At 33.2% G+C, this 23554-nt stretch overlaps 1 protein-coding gene and 1 long non-coding RNA gene across 2 annotated transcripts; both read left to right on the top strand.

The window, feature by feature from the left end:
- The first annotated feature begins 936 nt into the window (after positions 1 to 936).
- LOC112511994 lies at positions 937 to 3059 on the top strand. Its single transcript, XR_003069184.1, has 2 exons — positions 937 to 1078; positions 2807 to 3059. It is a non-coding gene; the product is annotated as an uncharacterized LOC112511994 (long non-coding RNA).
- Positions 3060 to 6150: 3091 nt separating this feature from the next.
- On the top strand, positions 6151 to 10748 carry LOC112512089 (glutamine synthetase nodule isozyme). The gene is made up of 12 exons (XM_025117892.1): positions 6151 to 6233; positions 6905 to 6944; positions 7573 to 7676; positions 7757 to 7805; positions 8579 to 8685; positions 8767 to 8854; positions 9067 to 9195; positions 9279 to 9353; positions 9467 to 9520; positions 9736 to 9773; positions 9854 to 10013; positions 10347 to 10748. The coding sequence occupies exons 1-12, from the start codon at positions 6160 to 6162 to the stop codon at positions 10500 to 10502; spliced, it is 1074 nt and encodes a 357-aa protein (XP_024973660.1). The 5' UTR covers positions 6151 to 6159; the 3' UTR covers positions 10503 to 10748.
- The last annotated feature ends 12806 nt before the right edge of the window (positions 10749 to 23554 follow it).

The following is a 23554-nucleotide window of genomic DNA, read 5'->3' as shown; positions in this document are numbered from 1 at the left end:
CCAGTTCAATTACTTTATTGCGTAAGAAATGAGAATCTTCCGGTAAGTGAGAGTGATGAGCACTCACCTGATTTAAAACGCTTACAAAAATCCATTTTGATGATTCAGAATATCAAATGACAAGATAAGTGAGGATAGTTTTGATAAGTTTTTAAGAAATTCAAATAAACTATCTAACTATACAGATATAAATCATCATTATAACTAATTTTCAGATATATTCATCTAAATTTTCTAATTATCTAATTTCGGATGTTGGGACAAATTAAAATAGAAATGGAGACACTTATTTTCGGACGGAGAAAGTATTTGTTTTTGTTATTTGTAGACATTATTCGTCTTACAACAATGAATTATCCTCTATGGTAATTTATATGTATTGATCGGTTAATATTTTTTCATATTATTTATAGACTAAATTTCTATTTACCATATTTTTTTGTACATATAATTAGTTACTGTGTGATTCAGACGTACACTTATTTATTTCTTAATAAAAATCGACAAAGGTATCATCTCTTTTTTTTAAACTTCATCATCAATCAGACATACAATACAAAATTATCCACACTCCCGTCATTATTATTTCCCATTTTATTTAATTTTACAACTTTATTCATAAACAAAGATCTCTCTCTCTCTCTATATATATATATATATATATGTGTGTGTGTGTATGTGTGTGTATATATATATATATATATTAAAATCTCACTAATGAGATTTTATGGACTTTTTTGAGTTATTTGAATACTATTTGTTGATGATTATATTAACAACTAACATATATTTATATAGACAATCTTTGGATCTTAACCAAATTACTCATTGCGCGGTTCCCACACTAGTTATGATTAAAGCCCTTCACCATCTTTATCTTTTCCATTAAATCTCATACCCACCTCCTAGCTTCCTCATTCAAACTCGATTTAGGTACTTGCTACTACTTTTATTCATCTTCTCCAAGCATTTAAGAGCTCTTAAAGATCAAGATTTCAAGCCTAGATCCAAGATTCGAGTTCATCTTCTTCATCACCATTGTTGACCCAGTTTTGGGGCTTCTTCCTGAGAATGAATTGTAAGTCCATCTTAACCTTCTAAACCTTTATTCTTGTTAAACCCTTTCATTTTAATCTCCTAGAGCATTTATTTTGAGGTATCTTCCATGTTTTGAAGTTTTGACCAATTTTGGATATTTTAGATGATTAGAGGATTTGATTAAGGTTTGCTATGAATCTAAGTTTGGGGTTACTTTTGGTACATCTCTAAGCTTTGATTGTGACCTAGATAAAGTTTCAAGATGTGAATGTTGATGGATCTGAAGCCTTCACCATTTTGGAAACTAGAGATGGATTTGGAACCTAGGTTTAACCTGACCTAGCAAGAAGAGTTCAAGTTGTTTTTGTGAAAACTATGTACATGCCAAAATGCTTATTGAAGTATTGATGTGTTTTACTTGATATTTATCAAATGTGTTGAGTATTTGATGAAGTTTTCATATCTAGTAAATTTGGGTTAATAAATCTTGAAAAATGCATATACTTGGACTTTTGGATATTTTGATAAATAAATCATAAATATGAGTTATTTGATGATTTATCCTATATATGGGGATTATTTAGTGATAATGCATTTGTAGTGTATGTAGTTTGAAAAATGCATATTGATATGTTATAAGACATTTTTGGAAATATAAATGGTATGATTTCAGTTAAAAAATGATTTATCTCAACCAATGATGGGTTTTTGAGTTAATCATGCCTTCAGAACATGTGTTTGCATAAACATTGATTAAATATGTTTTTATTGACGACTTTTATTTAATAGTCATAACTCATCTTTGGCTCGGTTTGACTCAGATGAGTCTTGGGAACATTTGTCTGGTTTATTTGTTCTATGTCGAGCTTTGGAGTTATATGCAATTATAGCATGTTTATTTGAAAATATTACATGATTTGAGTGCGTGATCATTCATTTTGGGTCATGTAATTTAGACTGTAATACAATTATACAATTGATCCACAGGCGTCGGTCTTTATTGATTTAAAATGAGATGGTCGTTCCCATATTGTAGCCATGAATAGTCATTGGGTCATCGGGGGCCTTATAATGTGGGCTCTTGAAGTCTAACATTTATGATTAATCCCATGGTGTAATTTCAGAGTCAATTTAATGGAATGGTTATTCCCGTATTTAGCTAGAAATAGGCATTGGGTCATCAGGGGCAACTTGGTACAGTCTTATGGGAGCCGAATACTAGCCATTGGTCACATAATGTAATTTCTAGTGAATGGGTATACCTGAGATCATTGTGGGCCTTGAACTATAAACCACAAACAATTGATCCTCAAGATGAACTCTATAACGTAGAATGGTGACCTACTTTTGTGTTCTGCCACTAACCATGGAAATCAGGTTTTCCCTGTCACTGAAAGGTGTTGTTTTGGGTATTAAGTTTTATCCATGTTTTCAATGATGTGTTGAGTATCGAGTACTTTTTATTATTCATGGTTTGAGTATTGAACCTTGTTCATGTTTTGGGCATTTTATCTCATTCACTTTTGGGTGAATATTGGACTTTGGTTCCATGAATAAAAGAACGTTTTGATAAATGAGTTTTCATCACAATAATGGTAGGTTTTGGTCCTTTGGAAAGGATGTGCTTTTATACTAAATATATTTCATTTTGGATATTGTGATTTAAATAACGTCTTTTTAGTTTTACCATTTTTATATTAAAGATAAAAATTGCTTAAATTCAGTAGGGGTTAATCCTAACCTTTTTCTTTGTCGGTATGTACATCAGGTTCTTGGGGGAATGGTACTTGAGACATTGTGTTGGATTGAGAGCTAATTAGAGGCACGAGAAAGATCTAGCTAATCGATGAATTTTCAGTATATGGAGATGACGATTGTTATTGGGTTTAGTAACATCCGACCTTGACCTAGTCCTTATGCAAGGCTTAGTTTATCTATTGTTGATGACTAAATCTAGTTTTTCTATTCATGGTAATTCAAGTATTGATTTATAGAAAGAGATTTATCTCTTGTTTGATCTATCAAATTTTTTAATTTAGTTGATCTTTCTAGATTTGAGAGTGTTATAAATAATATAATTAATAATAGAACCTTTAAAACAAAAAAAACTAAAATTTAATGTAACTTTTTTGCATATTATTTTTTTCTTTTTTATTTTAGAGAAATCATTAGGAAGCAGTTAGAGATCTTTCTATAGAGCTTATGAGCCAACAATTAGATTTTAAACACAATTAGTTTTCAGCTAACAACTAATTTATCAACTAATATATCAAACATAGCTTTAAAATAAACCAGTTGACCAACCATTCATCCATCCATCAATGGAGGTCTTGAGACGTAACCTTACTAAAGGCTAACTTTTTTTTTTCTTCCCGAAAGTGACATGAAAATAGTCAATGGTACAATTAATTACCATCATCGTTTAGTGAAATATTTTGGAAAATGAGACTTCAACGACTAACCTAAGTTTTATAACCTGACATTAATTATCTTCATAAATTCTTTCTTGATATTTTATTGTTTCTTTACGTTATAAAAACATGCGAAAAAAGATTTTAAAATTTTACCTGTAAACATACCTGTTATTATATGTACATCAATCCTTGATTGACTAATGACTAGTATCTTGTAAACTTAATCGGTAATAAATCATATATGATGCCACACACATCAGTGCAATTACAACCCCCCTCCCCCCATTTCTTCAAATTTCACGTTATCTTTATTGATTACTCTTTACATCAACGCGAACACCAAATTTTCAAAGTTCATGTTTGGCAACCATAAAATAGTTTATATAGCGATAAACCCAATATCTTTGCCTAACATATGCATATTTAAAGTGGATCAAAAGCCTGCAAAGTCGTTCAATATGTTTTTAGTCGAATTCCACCGTTTCAAGGGTTATTTAAGTTTTTTTTATTGATTTCGAGAAATTTTTTATGTTTTTTGGTTAATCTTCCCTTGTATTTTCTAATATCCCAAAACACCCCTCAGGAGGCTTCATAGCTCAGCCCTTATTTTTACAACTTATTGAAAAAGCCTCATTTGGTTAGCAATAAACTAACTTTTTGAAACATTGCTTTAATTAACGTTTCAATAAGCTTTTAGGACTTTTTCGTTTTTTTTCAATCATGCCTACTCTCTTTTTTATAATTAATTTTCAACATGTCATTTTAAGTAATTTTACATTGTAATATAGCTTTGAGCTATCTTTTACCAAATATGATTAATTTATCAACTAAGTTATGAAATAACAACATTTTTCCCGTTAATCATCTAGTTTACCAAATAAAACCAAATCAACTTATAAAATAATCTTTTAATAAATTATAATTTAGAAATATTTTAATTAAATATTTTGTTATTATAAATTTAACATAAAAATATTCTTTATTAGCTAAGGTTATAATAATTTTTCATTTAACGGCTAAAATTATTATTTATTATATATAATAAAGTATAAAATAATATGTTATTTTTATTTATAAGGTAATTTAAATTTAATAAAATTATAAACATTATTTTTTTTCAATTTTAAACATTCATTAAAATATTAATATTAATAATTTATATTATAACAGTTCATATTTTAACAAATAAAAAAATATAAATCTTATAAACCGCTTATATTATAAAAAGATTTAAAGTTCATTATAAAAATATATTAAATAAAAAAAAGATTAAATGATTCAACCAATTAAACGTAATAGAAGTCAACCAACGAAACGATCAATGAAAACACAAATTACGACTAAAAACCTCAACAAAATTAATGGTTTGTTTATATACTTTCATAACTCTTAAGCAATTAATGAAAATAGTTGAATTTAATATATAATCTTGTATTTATTATTTATATTTAATTTCAAACAACTCATAATAAAAAAAAAAAAAAAAATCACATGACAAAAAATACACCCCACTTGCATATAATAAATTGAACTTTTAGTATTTCATTAAATACCTATTTTCCTATAAAACCAGAAATTCTATTAAATAATATTTATAATTAATTGTTTATTTGTTTTTATATTAAAAAGAGTTTTTTTTTTGTTATTTTATTTAATAAAGATTACCGATCCAAAATTACTTTCTTTGATCAATAGCAATAATTTCAAGATATCGATACCATTAATTTACTAGACTATTTTTAATATTAATTAAAAAAATTATTATATTACCATTAATTACATCCTAAATTTTAGTAACATTATTTTTATATTATTTTTTCTGTCATATTTTCATAAAAATAATCTCAAAACATACGAACAACAACAGTGGCTAGAGGTGGACGTGAAAAACCCAAGATGAGTCAAAACCCTCGATCCGAAGCATGAATAATTACGTTTTATCCAGTCAAAGAGAGATTGATTAAGGACCGATTACAACATATATCGTCTGTAATCAGTTACGGTTTTTTGAATGATAAATTAACAGGTTATGACAAAAAAGAAGAACTAGAACACGTTATACATTTTCGACTTAAAATGGATCGAGCCATAAATACCAGTTATACATTTTCGACCAGCAACCAGTTACCTGATGCCGATCATAACCTGTCCAATATGCATTACTACTACACGAATTTTTTTTACGTGTAGACTACCATTAAAAATTATTTTTTCTATCAACGGTAACAAAATTTATTTTGAAATGATTAAATATTTAAACTTATAGAGTGGTGTCTGATTGGTTTGAGTTTGACTCCAAAGGTCAAAAGTACTTGGAGGTCGTTCAAATCAAAGGAGGAATAAAAATCCCCTTTGTAGCTACGGAGGATCAAATGCGGTGACTCCGGACTATCTGCAAAGCAGGTGGTCACCTTGAGATTAGTCGACTCGCATAGCAGGTTGGATATCTAGGTTAATTAAAAAAAAGGTATAAGAATATGAAAATAGAGCGTTACTTTAATTTCTTGCCTTAAATAATTGGAGCCAACAATGTGATATTTAAATTTTATACAAAAAATACCAATTCAATGTTTATTTTGAAGATAAATAAAATACATTTTGGACAAGGAGATTGCTGCACTATAAAAAGGCAAACTCGTCTCCTTCATTTCACGTCTTTCCCTTACTCTCTCTCCTCTACATACAACACTGTGGGAAAGATTTTCCAATGGCTCTGCTCAATGATCTCATCAATCTGAATCTCACAGATTCCACCAAGAAGATCATTGCTGAATACATCTGGTTCGTTTCTACTTTCTTCATTTGGGTCGATGTTTTTATTTCTTTTTTGACTTCTCTCTACGTTTCAAATCGACATAGATCATGATTTCTGCTCGTTGCATACATTGAATGATGAATCCCCTGTTTTCCGCCATTAAGATCGCTTTTATGACTTGATGCTATCTGGGTTTTAGTATTTTGTTCGATTAGTGATTGATTTGTCGATGTTCATCTGGGTAGACGGGTTTCTTAGCTTTTCTGTTACGTTTCGAATCGACGAAATTAAATGTTGAATCCCCTGTTTTCCGCCATTAAAATCGTTTTTATGTTTTGATGTTATGTGGGTTTTTGTATTTTGTTTGATTATTGGCTGATTTACGGATAGATCTTCATTTGTGTTTGTGTGAACATGATCTTCATGGTGTGTGTGTGTGGTTGATTATAATGAAGAAGCCAGCAATAAAAACAGAATTCTGATCTAGGATTTATCGTTCTTCATGCTAGATCCTAGAAACTATATTGAAATTGAAAGGTTGACTTTTTGGTCCACTGTAAAAAAGTGGAGAAATTAGGGATTTCTGCACCCAAGATTTACCATAGTTGGGTGGCTGTTGTTATGTTGGAGTTTTGTTTGATATAGGCCCATTTTAGATCTCTAAATTTGTTGTACGTTTTCCTTAATATGTATACAGGATTGGTGGATCTGGCATGGATCTTCGCAGCAAAGCAAGGGTAAGTAGTTTGAATTTGCTTTGAAACTTATATATATATCTCATATATATGTATATATATATATATATCTCATATATATATATATATATATATATATCTCATATATATATATATATAGAGAGAGAGAGAGAGTGGGGATTCGAATAAGAAAATGCTTAAAATAAGAGAAGACGAGAACACCTGTATTACATGTGATTTTAGACTAAAAATCGCATTAATTTAGCTCCACTAAACATAGTGGCGCTCACAAGCGCTTGGCCGAGCACGACGTAAGAGTGTCGTCTAAATCTGAGTCACATGTGATTTTTAGTCTACAATTACATATAGTATAGATATCCTTGTATTCTCTCTCTATATATTGTATACAATATATGGACGTGTTAAAACATATGATATTAGAAGAAAGTACATCAAAATTACATATAGAATCACATGTTATATGACCCTTCTTACACTTCTTGTTTGATCCTTCTTATATATATTTATATACAACAAACCAACTGATGCATGGTTTGAATCCTTGACCGTTTAGGAGGATCGATTGTAGCAGTAATCCGAATACTAGTGAGCTAAAGCACTTTGGTTTATTCATAATTTTCTAATTGATTTTCTTTTATGTTAATTGTAGACTCTTCCTGGACCAGTAAGTGATCCCAAGAAGCTTCCAAACTGGAACTACGATGGTTCGAGCACTGGTCAAGCCCCTGGTGAAGACAGTGAAGTTATCATCTAGTGGGTATTCGTGCCTTCAATTTTATGGTTTTTTGAATTATTTTTTTTATTTTTAATTATAATCTCCATTAATCAAACAGCCCTCAAGCTATTTTCAAGGATCCGTTCAGGGGTGGGAACAACATCCTGGTATATATATTTTCAACCTTTTCTTTTTCCTTTTTTTATTATTAGTATTCAAACGAATATAATAATACATAGATACCCTTTGATTCTCTCTCTAAAAAAGCCATTATATAGAGAGAGAAAGTTCTTGTATATATGATGTTACAAAAAGATGGAACCTTTTGCTTTCATTTATGTTTTTTTAGAAATATTGCAAAGGGGTTATATCTTAAGGGGTGTTTGGGATTGCTTATAAAAACAACTTATTGACTTGTTTCGATGTGTCACCTGTAATAAGTACTTTTGAGTGTTTCGATAAACAACTTATACCAGTGTCAAACCGGTAATAAGGAGTTTTTGAAAAAGTTAAATCATTCTAACTTATAATAAGTTGATAAACATTTTTGTAGGAAAGCATAAGTTGTTTCAAATAAGCAATCCCAAACACCCCTTAAATCACGACCTCATGTAAAAAGCTTTATATTATAGCCATCATCCAAGAAAACAAGTTGCAGTGTCTTAATTTATTTTTACGGTGGACCACTTTTCATCTGGGTGTGTTAGAAAATTAGGAAAAATGTCTTGTGATGTTGACTTACGTTTTCTTGGTTGTTTTGTGAGAGAGATTGGAGATGGCTAAAAAAGTAAAACAATTTTTTTCATCTGTGGTTATTTATGATGATAACCCATTCTAAAAGATACAAGAAGATATTTCGAGATTTAATTCGAATTCTTGTGTAATTTTACATAAATATGGTAATTCTTGATTCGTATTTCCTTGTTTTTGTATCGTATAGGTGATATGCGATGCTTATACTCCTGCCGGTGAGCCAATTCCGACCAACAAGAGGCATGCCGCGGCCAAAATCTTCAGCCACCCTGAAGTCGAGAAGGAAGTCCCATGGTACTTTTCCATTTTTGCCCTTCACAAACTCGATCTTTATATCAATTTTCGATGTTTAAAGTTTTCGAATTTGTGTAATAGGTATGGACTCGAGCAAGAATACACCTTGTTGCAGAAGGGTATCAACTGGCCGTTGGGGTGGCCTCAAGGAGGCTTCCCTGGACCTCAGGTATCAAAAGAGTCCTATAAACTTATTGTAACATTTTTATATTATTTGGTCTTATAAATTTGTGTCCTATAAACCATTCTATTTGACATTTTTGACGTTCTATAAACCTGACTTTGTTGTAGTATATGCTCTCAAATCGCTTCAAATTTACGCCATTTTGTCATAATTTTGTTCAAGTTTTAATGGTAAATGTATGTTTGAATGCAAATTAGGGGCCATACTACTGCGGTATTGGTGCTGATAAGGCTTTTGGCCGTGATATCGTTGATGCTCACTACAAAGCTTGTCTATATGCCGGCATCAACATTAGCGGCATTAACGGCGAGGTCATGCCCGGCCAGGTATCGGTTTGATGAATTTGAACTTGAAAACTCGTATTCATTGATGAATATGAATAAGAGAAAACTTGTGAATCGATATGCAGTGGGAGTTTCAAGTAGGACCTTCGGTTGGCATCTCTGCAGGTGATGAGTTGTGGGCTGCTCGTTACATTCTTGAGGTACTCCGAAAATTTGGTGATATTAGAGACAGATTGGAAAAAGGCTTGTTTTCTTGCGTGTTCTTGAGATAAATGTCGATCTTGATGTTGAATTTTTCGTGTTTTCTCTACAGAGGATCACCGAGATTGCTGGAGTCGTGGTCTCGTTCGACCCCAAGCCTATTCCGGTAAAGTTTCATAAGTTTACTAGTTTATTTGTCACATGTATAAGCCCCAAGTTGTAGACAACCAATAACTTCCACTATGATTTTAAGTTGATTTGGTGGTTATTGAGTCGATCTGGTGCTTTGGGCGATGAGACCTTACATTATGCAAGACTTTTATTGTATTAATACGCGTAAAAACAAACAATGCTCATTCTGATTGCCGGAATTTTGAGCAGGGCGACTGGAATGGTGCAGGAGCTCACACCAATTACAGGTATTTTGATAGCAAATTAACTTCGTAAACGATAACAAAATGTTGTTTTTGAAATCTTGACCGTTACATGATATTTTCAGCACGAAATCGATGAGGGAAGAAGGCGGATACGAGGTGATTAAGAAGGCAATTGAGAAGTTGGGTCTGAGACACAAAGAGCACATTGCAGCCTACGGTGAAGGCAATGAGCGCCGGCTCACCGGTCGCCATGAGACGGCTGACATCAACACGTTCAAATGGGTACGTACAGATAAGACTATATTTAGTCGTGAAATTTACCGATCTAATCCTTCATTAAAAAATTATTTTCTCTCTCATCCACGTACACAACCTATCAACCTATTTTTTAGATTTTGATCCCAACCTAGCCTAAAATATGGTTTTATAAAGATCCAAGATAATGAGTAGAGAAATGAAAATTTGGGAATTTTCAAGGTAACGAGAATAGAAATGAAGAGAAGGATGAGTCTGATAGAAGAACAGTCATTATTATGGTCTCTGTTAGTAGGAAATTGAAAAATACAAACATTTAACTGTTAAAATCTCGATCTGATTTCGAAACGGTTGTGGCAGGGGGTTGCGAACCGTGGTGCTTCGATTCGAGTTGGACGAGACACCGAGAAAGAAGGAAAAGGATACTTTGAGGACCGTAGGCCGGCTTCAAACATGGACCCGTATGTGGTTACTTCGATGATTGCCGAGACCACCATCCTCTTCAACAAATCGTAAAACACCCGTTGATCGATTATCAAATCATGATTTCTATTTAGAATTTGGAAACAATTCTGTTTTTACTATTATTATTGAAATCTGTTGTAGTTTTTTTCTTGTTTTCAATTTTTGGGTACTCATAGCCTTGGTGATATGTCCCATGGTGTTTGTCGGGAATAACGTTCATACATTTTAATGTCTAATAACATTGTCAAGGATTGGTTTCAATCTTTTGTCAACTTATGTTTGATTCGGATTCATCGATATTGGTTTGTATCGTTGTTCCTTTCGGCTACAAGAAATTGTCTTCGGTATCTGCAAGGTTGTTTCGATCTTTTTGGCAGCTTTCTTGCATTTGTATCAAAACTATATAAATCGATTCGATGAGTAATATATAAAACAATATGAAAAGTTAATACCATGTATTATATTAAAAGGCTTATTGTAGGATCGTTGTCAATGGTGTTGCATCACTAGACACTATGTCTTGCAATGCCCTATCTTTCACACTCAATTCCCAAATGTAATTTTATCATCACCCTCCTCTTAGGTGGCGTTTGATTTGCAGAATGTTTTTGGATGAAATTGAATCTGTTAAAAGAATTTGACTTTGAAAGAATCGGAATAGAATGTTGTCAGGTTTGACCACCTGTTTGGTTGGCAGACATTGAAATGGAATCTGTTAAGTAATTGGAATCTCTCTGTTTGGTTCACAGAATGTAACTTTAGAATTGGAATAAAATATTGGTAAATGACCAAAATGCCCTTTTTTGAAAAATTTATTTTTTTTAAAACTAAAAATACTTTAATTAAATAATTATTTAATATGTAAAACAATATAAAATACACAACCCAAATATAATCATAAGCCAAACGACGTTACTAAATCGACGGTGGTCGGCGATGGTTCAAATCGGTGGTGGTCCACAGTGGTTCAGATGGTGATAGTCCGCAGTGATTCAGATTGATGGTCGTCCGCAGTGGTTCAGATGGAGGTGGTCAGCGGTGGTTCAGATAGGAGGTGTCGACGGTGGTTGTTCAAATCGGTGGTGGTCGGCGATGTCCAACGGTGATTCAGATCAATGGTAGTCGTCGGTGGTTGGCAGTGATATAGATCGATGGTGGTCCGTTGTGGTTCAGGTGAAGATGGTCAGATGTGGTTCAGATCGGCGATGGATCATATCGGTGATGGTCAATGGTGGTTTAGATCGACGGTGCTTCAGATCGATAGTAGTTGCTGGTGGTTCAAAACGATGGTGGTCCGTGGTGGTTCAGATGGCGATGATCGACAGTGGTTCAGATCGGTGGTGGTCCATGGTGGTTCAGATTGCGGTTATCGGCGGTGGTTCTGATTGTCGGTGAATCAGATCAGTGGTGGCTCAAATCGGCGGTGGTTCAAATCGGTGGTAGTCAGTGGTGGTGGTCGACGGTAGTTCAGATCGGTGGTGGTCGATGGTGGTTTAGATCGGTGGTAGTCGGTGGTGGTCGACGGTGGTTGATATCGGTGGTAGTCGGCGGTGGTCGACGATGGTTCAGATTGGTGGTAGTCGGTGGTGGTGGTCAGTGATGGTCCATGGGGGTTCAGATGGCGGTTATCGATGGTGGTTCAGATTGACGGTGAATCAGATCAGTGGTGGCTCAGATCGACGGTGGTTCAGATCGGTGGTCAGCGGTGGTGGTGATCGACGGTGGTTCAGACTGGTGTTAGTCGGTGGTGGTGGTTGCCAGTGATTCAAACTGGTGGTAGTCGGTGGTGGTTCAAATTGGTGGTAGTCGACGGTGGTTCAGATTGGTGGTGGTGGTCAGCTGTGGTAGTCGGTGGTGGTGATCGGCGGTGATTTAGTTCAATATTGGTCGAGGGGTGGTCGACGAAGGTCATATTGAGTTTTATGAGATTAGAGTATATTAGGTTAAGGGAATATTTGTTATAATGAAGATAGAGATTCCATTCCATCAAAATACCATGTAGTTGCTAAGGAATGTTAAATTCCTTTATTTGTGGAATTTGTAAGATTTTGAAGATTTTTTTCGTGAAAAAATTAACCAAACAAGGGAATGGAATTTGGTCAATGGAATTCAACATTCCAATTCCTTCAGATTTCTCCAGAATCTGCAAACCAAACGCCACTTTATCCTCTAGTCTCTTCTTCTTCTTTTCCACATGCCTATATTGCTGCTGCCTCAGAAACTTCATTCAGTGGTTGGCTTCTTGACAGTGGGGCGACACACCATGTCACTCATGATCTTGCCAACATTGAACTCCACTCCTCTTACGATGTTAGGTGGAAAGGAACTCATTATTCGCGATGGTTCGGGCCTAGCCATCTCAAACACCGTTCAACATCTCTTCTTACTCCCACTTCTAAACTTCATCTTAATCATATATTACATGTGCCTTCTGTTTCTCGTAATATTATATGAATCTCTAAATTTTGCTAGGATAATAATGCCTCAATTACATTTTCACCTACTTCTTATCTTGTGAAGAATCTTCGCACGAGGGCACCCCTTCTCCAAGGCCTAACTAAATCGGGAATTTATGAATTGCAACCGCTCGTCCCATCGTTCACTCTGTCAAAATGACATCCACTACCAATTAACATAATCGATTAGGCCATCCATCTTATTCTATTTTACGTCACATCAACAACTTTTTCAATTTTATGTTATAAAACCGTCTAGTTGCTAAAGGATTCCACCAAAGACCAAATCTTGATTACACCGAAACCTTTAACCCCATAAGCCTGACACAATCTGAATGATTCTCTCTCTAGCTATCATACATGGTTGCTCTCTTCAATTTGTCAAGTTGACATTAACAATGCCTTCCTCTAAGGCTCTCTAGTGGAGGATGTCTTTATGGTTCAACCATCTGGTTTCATTAGTCAAAGTCATCCTAATCATGTATGCAAACCGCATCAAGCTCTCTACGGTCTCAAACAAGCTCTACAAGCTTGGTATAATGAACTCAAATCCTATCTACTCGGTTGTGGTTTCAAAAATTCTATTTCTGACACCCCATTCTTGCTTTACGCCATAACAATGATCACATCTTTCTTCTTGTTTATGTTGATGATATTATTATCACTGGATCAATAAACCCATTCTTCTAAACCCCTTTATTTCTCAACTCTCTAGTCGTTTCTCGCTTAAGTATCTTGGCACACTTTCTTATTTCCTTGGTGTAGAAGTCTTACCTCACCCTCATTAATTTTTTCTTAGCCAACAGAAATACATACAAGACCACCTCACGCGTACTCACGTGGCATCCGCCAAACCTGTTCCTAGGGCTGTAAACGAACCGAACGTTCAACGAACCGTTTATTAACCGTTCGTGGGATGTTCGTTTATTTAATAAATGAACGAACATGAACACTGTTTTTTGTTTGTTTAATTAAACGAACGAACATGAACAAAAGTTTCGTTCGTTCGGTCATTTACTTTCGTTCGTTTATATATATATATATATATATATATATATATATATATATATATATATATATTAAATTTAATATATAATCNAAATTTAATATATAATCTTTTATTTATTTAATTTGAATTTAAATAATATTTATTTAAGTTTTAACTTTTTAGAATTTATTTAGATTTAAATTTTATTATCATTGTCTTATTTGAAATTTTTACCTTTTCACTGTTTGTTTATGTTTGTTTAAGCTTGTTCGTTTATATTCGTTTAGCCTGTCCGTTTATGTTCGTTTATGTTCGTTTAGACCTGTTCGTTTATGTTCACTTAGGCTGTTCGTTTAGCATGTTAACGAACGAACATGAACACATCTGATTTCTAAACGAACGAACACGAACACAAAGATCTTTGTTCGTTTACTGTTCGTGTTTGTTTGTTTGTTCGGTTAAGTTAAACGAACGAACATGAACAAGCCTCTGTTCGTGTTCGTTCGGTTCGTTTACAGCCTTACCTGTTCCTACCCACATGGCTTCTCATCGTACCCTAATACTACATAGCAGAACCCCTTAGCCAATCCAACTGAATATAGGGCAAGTATGCGAAGTCTACAATACTTAATACTTATCTCTAACCACACTAGATATTTCTTTTGCTATGAACAGGTTATCTCAATACATGTACAACCCGACTGAAGAACATTGGGAAACTCTCAAACGACTCTTACGCTACCTAGTGGGCACATCTACACAAAGTCTGCTACTACATCGTGATTCGTCCATTACTCTCCATGCCTTCACAAATACTTACTGGGCCGATGATAAATGTTACACCCCACTCCACATTTGCATATAATCCACATATTTCATATAACATGAAATACAAATATACACATTGGTCCCATTATATACAAAATGCTACATACAAAAGTAGCAACAAAATTTTCATTTATACCAAGTACATGACTTGCAAATATAACAAGTTCTCAAGTACATGCATAATAACATCTTCCCAAAATTCACATATGTAAAGCAATGATAACTTCTTCACATCTTTCTCTTTCCCTTACTCTCCACATGTGCCCTATCTGTAATGCATATTTTTAAAATAAAACGAGGATTAGACCATAAGGTCTAGTGAGAAATCCCTTTTGATCACTATTACGTGGTGAAAGTCACCAAAATATTGTTTGAAAGCTCATATTTGTATTAATAACAAATAAACAATGTTTTTTCATTGAAACAAACCTCTTTGTCGCATCATATAGATGAGACAACATCATCTTATCGCATCAAACCTGTTGAAATACCAAAGTTATCGCAACAAACGTAAAACATACCAACTTATCGTATCTCATTGATGCGATCACATTTTTGTCGCATCATACTCATCAACTTGTTGCATCTCATTGATGCAATAATATATTTCCTCGCATCATATTGATGCGATTACTTCACTTTGCCGTATCACACTGATGCGATAACCGCACTTTGTCGCATCACAATGATGGGAGAACACACATTCCTTGCATCACAAGGATGCAGTAAACATTTTGCTCACAAGGATGCAGTAAACATTTTGCTCACATAATAAGAATGCAATAAAACCAACTCATCACATCACAAAGATGTGATAAACCAAACTCGTCGCACCATGAAGATGCAATAACAATTTCCACATGATCAAAATCTCATTTTTAACATATAGTTGATTTTTGCCACCCTTATCCCAATATACGTTCTTGATTATGTCACCCTTATCCTAAAATACGTCTCTCCTGATTATGCCACCCTTATCCCCGTATACGTTATGTCACTCTTATCCCAGTATACATCTCTCCTGATTATGCCACTCTTATTCCAACCAGTTGATAATAACATATCAAAATCCAAAATTATGCTAATAGGTAGCATATAAACATATTCAAAATTCCCAAGTATGAAACCATACGATTTTTCACCAAAAACAAACCAAATAATGCTTTTAAAAGTAAAACTCACCATGTAAACACAATTAGACGAAGGCTTTAAACAACAATGAAAATCAGATAATAATCACGAAGGCACAATCTTCTTCTTTTTCTTCGGTTTCTGTTTTGATCAACCCAGAGAATACCCAGAAAACTAACCACACCTACTTTCTTCTTAATCTTTCCAAAACAGAAAATAATATGACACATAAACACATATAAACTCTTTTTAAAATATTGAGGCAGTGTAATGAGATATTTTTAAAGAAATTTTCAAACATACCCCTCCTAACACTTACTCAAAAACAACCCCAAACTTTTCAAAACAAATAATGCAGTTATCACAATAAAGATGGCTACATTTCAACGACTGACTTTACTTGGGTCGAAATCCTATTTCTTGGAGTTCGTGTAAGAAACACACTCTTGCTCGTTCATCAACAAAAGCCGAATACCGAGCTGTTGCTGCAACTATGACAAGAGGTATTAGGGGTCCAAAACCTATTCATGAGTTAGGTTATCTACACATCACAACACCAGTAATATATTGTGATAATATGGAAGCTACATATGTTGCTGTCAATACTAAGTTTCACCTAAAAAATGATGCACCTAGATCTTGACTATCATTTTGTTCGTGAGAATGTCCATAGTCGAAAGCTGCATGTTTCATACATTTCCGGCAAAGATCAACTAGCTTATGCTCTTACGAAGCCACTTGCAAGAACACGGTTCATAGAGCTCATGTCCAAGATTGGTCTCACTATTACATCGTCCATCTTGCGGGGGCAATGATAGAGATACTCACAGTCAATCTTGGACAAATTGGATATTCTCTCATAATCACTTGATTGTATATATCTTGTAAGTTACGATTTAGTTTTATAAGTTACAATTCTCTCAAGTAAGTTACGATTTAGTTTTGTAAGTTAAGATTCTCTCAAGATGTTTATATATCCATTTAAGTAGATAAAATCTAAAAACACTTGAAAGAACCTCAAAAAAACCTTGAAATTTTTGGAAGAAAACTTCAAATATAAAAAATTAATTTAAAAAAATCGGATCTATATATAACCCGTCTGAGCCTTGAATTTCCGTAATAAGTGTAAACAATTCTGGACCCATGGGCAGACCTAGTGTATTGGATACTGCCACCGCTTCGTTCCCTCGTTATAGTGTAAAAGATTGCGGGGTCGTGATAAATGTCACTGTATTAATTTGTTGTGTGTCATCATATATTTTGAAGTTACAACGAGAACACACGGTTCCTTTGGTAGAGTTGGTTTGCAAGGATGTTCTTCCACCCGAGACCCGAGTTTGAATCACGTTGATTGTAATATATATATATATATATATATATATATATATATCACAGTTGAGAACAAGATAATTGTGAGTCAACAATTCTATGATTCACATTAATACAATATTGTTACATTGGTTTAATACTAAACATATATATAGAGGGTACCGTATAAAGCTAAATGTATTTATTTGGTGACAGTTAATGTTTGGTTCTCTAATGGAGAGAACCGTTTCTTCAGATCCTCTGATTGAGAGACATGTTATATAAACCTTTTGGCGCCAATATTGTTCATTCTCTATCAAGACCACTTGACATCTATTGATACCACATCCATCATGGGATAGATATACAGAATTGGATCTTATATAGAATGGAACAAGAACAAATCATAACAGGGAATGCATCTTCTTCAATAGTACAAGGTACACATAAGTTTTTTTTTTCTATTGGATACTTGATTCAATTCAAAAGGTTAAGCATATGATGTAACAATCAAACCTTTCAATTGGTATCAGAGCCCTTAACCCATCGAATTGAATTAGTAACCGCATATAATCGATTAGCTTATGAAGCAATCAATTTAATCGATACATAAAGTACAAGTATATGAAATCGATTGACTTCATATACAAAAGAATCGACTGTATATGGAATCAATATTCTGTCTTAATTTAACAAAATCAAAATTAAAATTCTCTGAAAATCCACATATCACCACAGCGAATCTGGATTTATATGATTCAAGTACCACTACAATAGTCAAGAATCATGTGTAGAAATTATAAAATTACAGTGTCTGGTTTCTTCATATGCTACCATAGTAGTTTTGATCAAAACAAACACTTGACCATGACAGAATCTCAGATTTGATATGCTTTCATAAAAGGTAATCAAATTCGAAATTCATGTTTCCATTTGTAGATAAGATTTATTGAATTCTTGATGAACAAACGGAATTCATTACCACACTGCATAGATTGATATGAGCGAACCTATTCCATAAATTCAGGATCACCAAGCAAAACTGATTAACAACAATTCTTGTCGCATACCCGAATCTGATCTTGCTAAAGTTTATTTTTCCTTAATTGCTGATAAGTATAGGTATCAGATAAGGTAGAAACTGGATACCTTATGAATAAACTGATCAGAATGAGTTTTAACGGACAAGGGAGTATAAGGGAATAAGTTTTGCAAGGAATTGACACTTCCTGCAAACTTAAGGAAATGAAAGTTGAGATTGATGATTCATTCCTTGTACACCTTCTGTTAAATTCACTACCTGATCAATATAGCCAAGAAGGAAAAATGGACTTATTTTGAACTGATCTCTATTTGTGTCCAAGAGGAATCTGAAAAAAAAAAAGGAAAGGCAATATTTGCCAAATATATGTCTAAATCCAAGAATAAAAACAAGAAACTTTCCAACTTTCATAAGGGAAGTTCTTCTACCCCTTTTGTTAAGAATAACAAAAACAAAGAAAGACCCTCCAAGAACAAAAGGGAATTGAAATGCTTCTTTTGCAAGAAGACAGGACATTTCAAGAAGGATTGTGAAGGCTTTAAGGAATGGTTGAACAAGAAAGGTAATGTTAAACATTTCTTTTCTTTAAAAACCACTATTTGTAACAGTGACAATTCATGGTGGTTTGATACAACCTCACCAATACATATTGTTAATTCAATGCAGGGTATTTGTAATAGTGACAATTCATGGTGGTTTGATACAACCTCACCAATACATATTGTTAATTCAATGCAGGGATTGTCAAGGACAACAGTTCCAAAACTGAATGAATCAAGGATATGTACTGCAAATGGACAAGCCTTGAAGGTTGAAGCTATTGGTGAATGTAGACTACTATTTAAAAACAATTATGTCTTAACTCTTAACAATGTATATTATATACCTAAAATAAAGAGAAACCTGATGTCAGGTTCTCAAATTGTCACTGAAAGCAATGTTTCCTTCTATGAAAATAAAGATTGTATGTTATTTTATTTGGATGATGTCCGTTTTGGGAATGCATATTTAATTGATGGATATTGGCATCTAAACTGTGTAAATGAAACCATCAATAAGGGTCTCAAAAGATATATATGCTCAATAAGTAAATCACAGGATCTAAGAAAAGACACAAACAGAGTGTATCATCCTTTTTATGGCACAAAATATTAGGACACATATCTAAATCAAGAATGTAGGACTTAGTTAGACAGAAAATTATGCCAGAATTGGACTTTGATGATTTTGAGACATGTGTAGATGTCTTAAGGGAAAAATGACCAATTCCAGAAAGTTTCACTCTAAAAGAAGTCAGTGTATTCTTGAATTAATACACACAGACATATGTGGACCTTTCCCAATTGAGACAATATGTGGAAATCAATACTTTGCTACATTCATAGATGACTTTTCAAGATTCTGTCATATATTTCTCATGTCAAAAAAATCACAAGTCTTCGATTTTTTTATATAATTTAAGACATAAGTAGAAAGACAATTTGAAAAGGTTATCAAAGTAGTTAGATCATATAGAGGAGGATAATATTTTGGTAAATATTCTGAAGAAGGACAACATAAAGGACCCTTTGCTATATATTTAGAACAGGTTGGAATCAAAGCTGAGTATACAACTCCTTATACTCCTACGCAGAATGGTGTGGCAGAAAGAAAGAATAGGACACTGATGGACATGGTTAGAAGCATGTTTGCAAGATCTAGTCTACCAAAATTTCTATGGGCTGAAGCCTTAAAGACAGCAAACTACATATGCAACAGAACACCAACCAAAGCAATAAAAGGTACACCATTTGAACTTTGAAATGGCTATAAGCCCAGTCTAAACCATTTTCATGTATTCGGATGCAAGGCAGAGACCAGAGAATACCATGTTGAAAAATTGAGTAAACTGGATTCAAGGTCACTGTCAGCCTTCTTTATTGGATACTCTAAAAATAAAAAAGTTGAAAGATACAAAGCTAGACTAGTGGCTAAGGGCTATAATAAAAAATGCATCAATTATAATGAAACATTTTCACCTGTTTCAACTAAAGATCCATTTAGAGTTTTAATGGCTCTTATAACACATTTGATCTGGAATTACATCAAATGGATGTAAAGACAACCTTCTTAAATGGAGATTTAGAAGAAGAAATCCATATGACTTAACAAGAAGGATTTTCAGCTAACAATAACCGGGTTTGTAAGTTGAATAAATTCATTTATGGTTTGAAACAAGCATCAAGGCAGTGGTATAAGAAATTTGATACTGTTATGAATAACTTTGGTTTTGAGGAAAACAAACTAGATGAATGTATATACTCAAAGACCAGTGGGAGCAATTTTATATTTCTTATACTATATGTAGATGACATCTTACTAGCAACTAATAGTAAGAATCTTCTACAAACTACAAAAGCATTTCTCATGAAAAGCTTTGATATGAAGGACATGGGAGAAGCATGTTATGTATTGGGAGTTGAGATCATTAGAAACAAAAAAAACCTTGGGATTATCACAGAAGGGTTACATTGAGAAGGTATTGAAAAGGTTTGGAATGGAAAATTGCAGAAGAGGTGAAGCACCAATCTCAAAAGGGGATAAATTGCATAAGAAACAATGTCCTAATAACACATTGGAAAGGAAAGAGATGGATAAAATACCATATGCAAGATTGGTAGGGAGTTTAATGTATGCACAAGTGTGTATCAACCTGATATATCTTTTGTAGTAAACATGTTATCTAAGTTTCAATCCAATGCTGGTTATGCACATTGGATTGCAGGAAAAAAGGTACCGAGATACCTAAAAGGGACATCAGATTACATGTTATCATATAGAAAAATTGATGATCAAGAATTAAGAGTAGAATGCTATACAGATGCCTCTTACAAACAAGATCATGATGATCTTAAGTCTACCTCTGGTTACATCTTCATGTTGGTAGGAGGTGCGATATCATGGAAAGCGAATAAGCAATCTCTAACTGCTACTTCTACTTTTCAAGCAGAATACATAGCAATCTATGATGCAACATCTCATGCCATTTGGCTCAAAAATTTTATTTCTAGATTAAATATCGTGGATTCAATAGAAAGACCACTTATATTATATTGTGACAATGCTGCTACTGTGTTTTTCGCCAAGAATAACAAGAGAAGCAGTGGTTCCAGAAATATAGATGTTAAATACTTTGCAGTAAGGGAAAATGTCAGAGACAAGGAAATAGAAGTCTTGAAGATAGGTACAAATGAGCAACTAGCGGATCCTTTTACAAAGGCACTTCCAGTTGAATACTTTAAGAAACATGTTAAGGATATGGGGATATCAAACTCTGTTGACTTTTAAATAACTGATAACTTGCAACATCATAGTTTGCGTTTCCTTGTAATATGAACATATCTTATATGTAATTATACGTATATATGTAATGTGGGAGCTCTTGCAATTATGTGAAATTAAGACTTGTACAAATTGGGATATTCACATGAATACATAAGAGCATTACTCTTCAAATTTAAGTAAATTTATTTGATAAATTAGAATGTTAAGTGTCTGAGGATTTAATTGATCAACAGTTGTCAATCTTAGTATTGATCAAATAAGGATTAGGTACCAAATGAAGTCAACGTTTAATTGAAACTTTAACATTATGACCATGGAAGCTTGCACAATCTTATTGCTCAGTAAACTTTCACAGTCTGATGATTGGTTTCAATTATGAAGGAACTGAAGAACTAATGTAATAAAGTGAATCAAGTGCACAATTTAGAATAATTGTTGTTTTAAGATTATCTTGTTCAGTGGGAGATTGTAATATATATATATATATATATATATATATATCAGTTGAGAACAAGATAATTGCGAGTCAACAATTATATGATTCACATTAATACAATACTTTTACATTGGTTTAATACTAAACATATATATAGAGGGTACCGTATAAAACTAAATGTATTTATTTGGTGACAGTTAACGTTCGGTTCTCTGATGGAGAGAATCGTTTCTTCAGATCCTCTGATTGAGAGACAGGTTATATAAACCTATTGGCACCAATATTGTTCATTCTCTATTAAGAACACTGGACATCTATTGATACCACATCCATAATGGGATAGGTACAAATCATAACAGGGAATGCATCTTCTTCAATAGTACAAGGTACGCATAAGGTTTCTTTTCTATTGGATACTTGATTCAAATCAAAAGATTAAGCATATCATGTAACAATCAAACCTTTTAGTTGATATAATTTTCTTAGTTTTTAGCTTTAAAGTTTTAGATTTATTATATGATTTTGAATTTTTTTTTGCAATAAAAGACTTGAACACAAAACCTCACATATGAAAAACAATGAACTAACCACCAATAATTATTTTGTGGAAAATGTCTCATATATTTATTTTTTATAGTCAAATGATACAACTAAAAAAAACTTCTAGATGCATCTATACCTAGACCACCATCAGAGCATAACCAGTCCTAATTCATTCCGAATCGGACCAGTTTGTCCATCTCCAACACAGACACATAGTAGTTGAGATCATTTGGAAAAATGAATTATTGTAAGAAATCTAGGAAATAATGTGATCCGTTGATTCCATCACATCCAATGACTTATAATTTTGAGGGAATTTACACTAGGAGGAATATTTTTCTACATTAAAATCATCAGAATGAATGTACAAATTTAGTCCTTATGGTTTGACAAAAGTTATGAAATTAATTCCCAAATTCCATCTATCTCAAATAAACCCTCAAGTTTTCCATTTTCTTTTGGAATTGGTCATTCACCACCACCCATCTACCCCAAACTCTGTCTACAACCTTAGTCTCGAATTAAATTAACCAAACTACAAAAATACTGAACAAGGTGAGTAAACAAGAATGTCAAAAGGATTGAAACAACTATTCTTCTATTACTCAACTTTAGGATTGTGATAGAGTGTGCATCAATATAAGATATAAAACAGGACCCCAAAATTTTTAATTTCAATACTAGCAAATTGGGTATCACTGACGGAAATTACCAACAGCGAAACTCTGTTGGTAATTTTCGACGAATCACCAACAAAGATCCCACCCGCCAGGTATTATCGACAAAACAAAAAACCATCGGTAATCCGTCAGTGAATTTAAATACTTCAGAGGAATCCAATATTATGTTATTTTTGGAACCGCACGTTGTGCGGTGATGATAATTTAAAAAAAATTGAAGATAAATTGTTGATCATCATATGTTAGACGCTAAACTAATATAAATTGATATTACACATGATATGAAGCTGCTTTATCATATTTTCAGTTGTTTCTTATATATATATATATATATATATATATATATATATATATATATATATATATA

The sequence above is a fragment of the Cynara cardunculus genome (assembly GCF_001531365.2).
Source record: "Cynara cardunculus var. scolymus isolate 2C chromosome LG 5, CcrdV1, whole genome shotgun sequence".
Lineage (NCBI taxonomy): Eukaryota > Viridiplantae > Streptophyta > Magnoliopsida > Asterales > Asteraceae > Cynara > Cynara cardunculus.
Note: the sequence above shows the minus strand (reverse complement) of the source record. Positions and strands in the feature narration are given on the sequence as shown.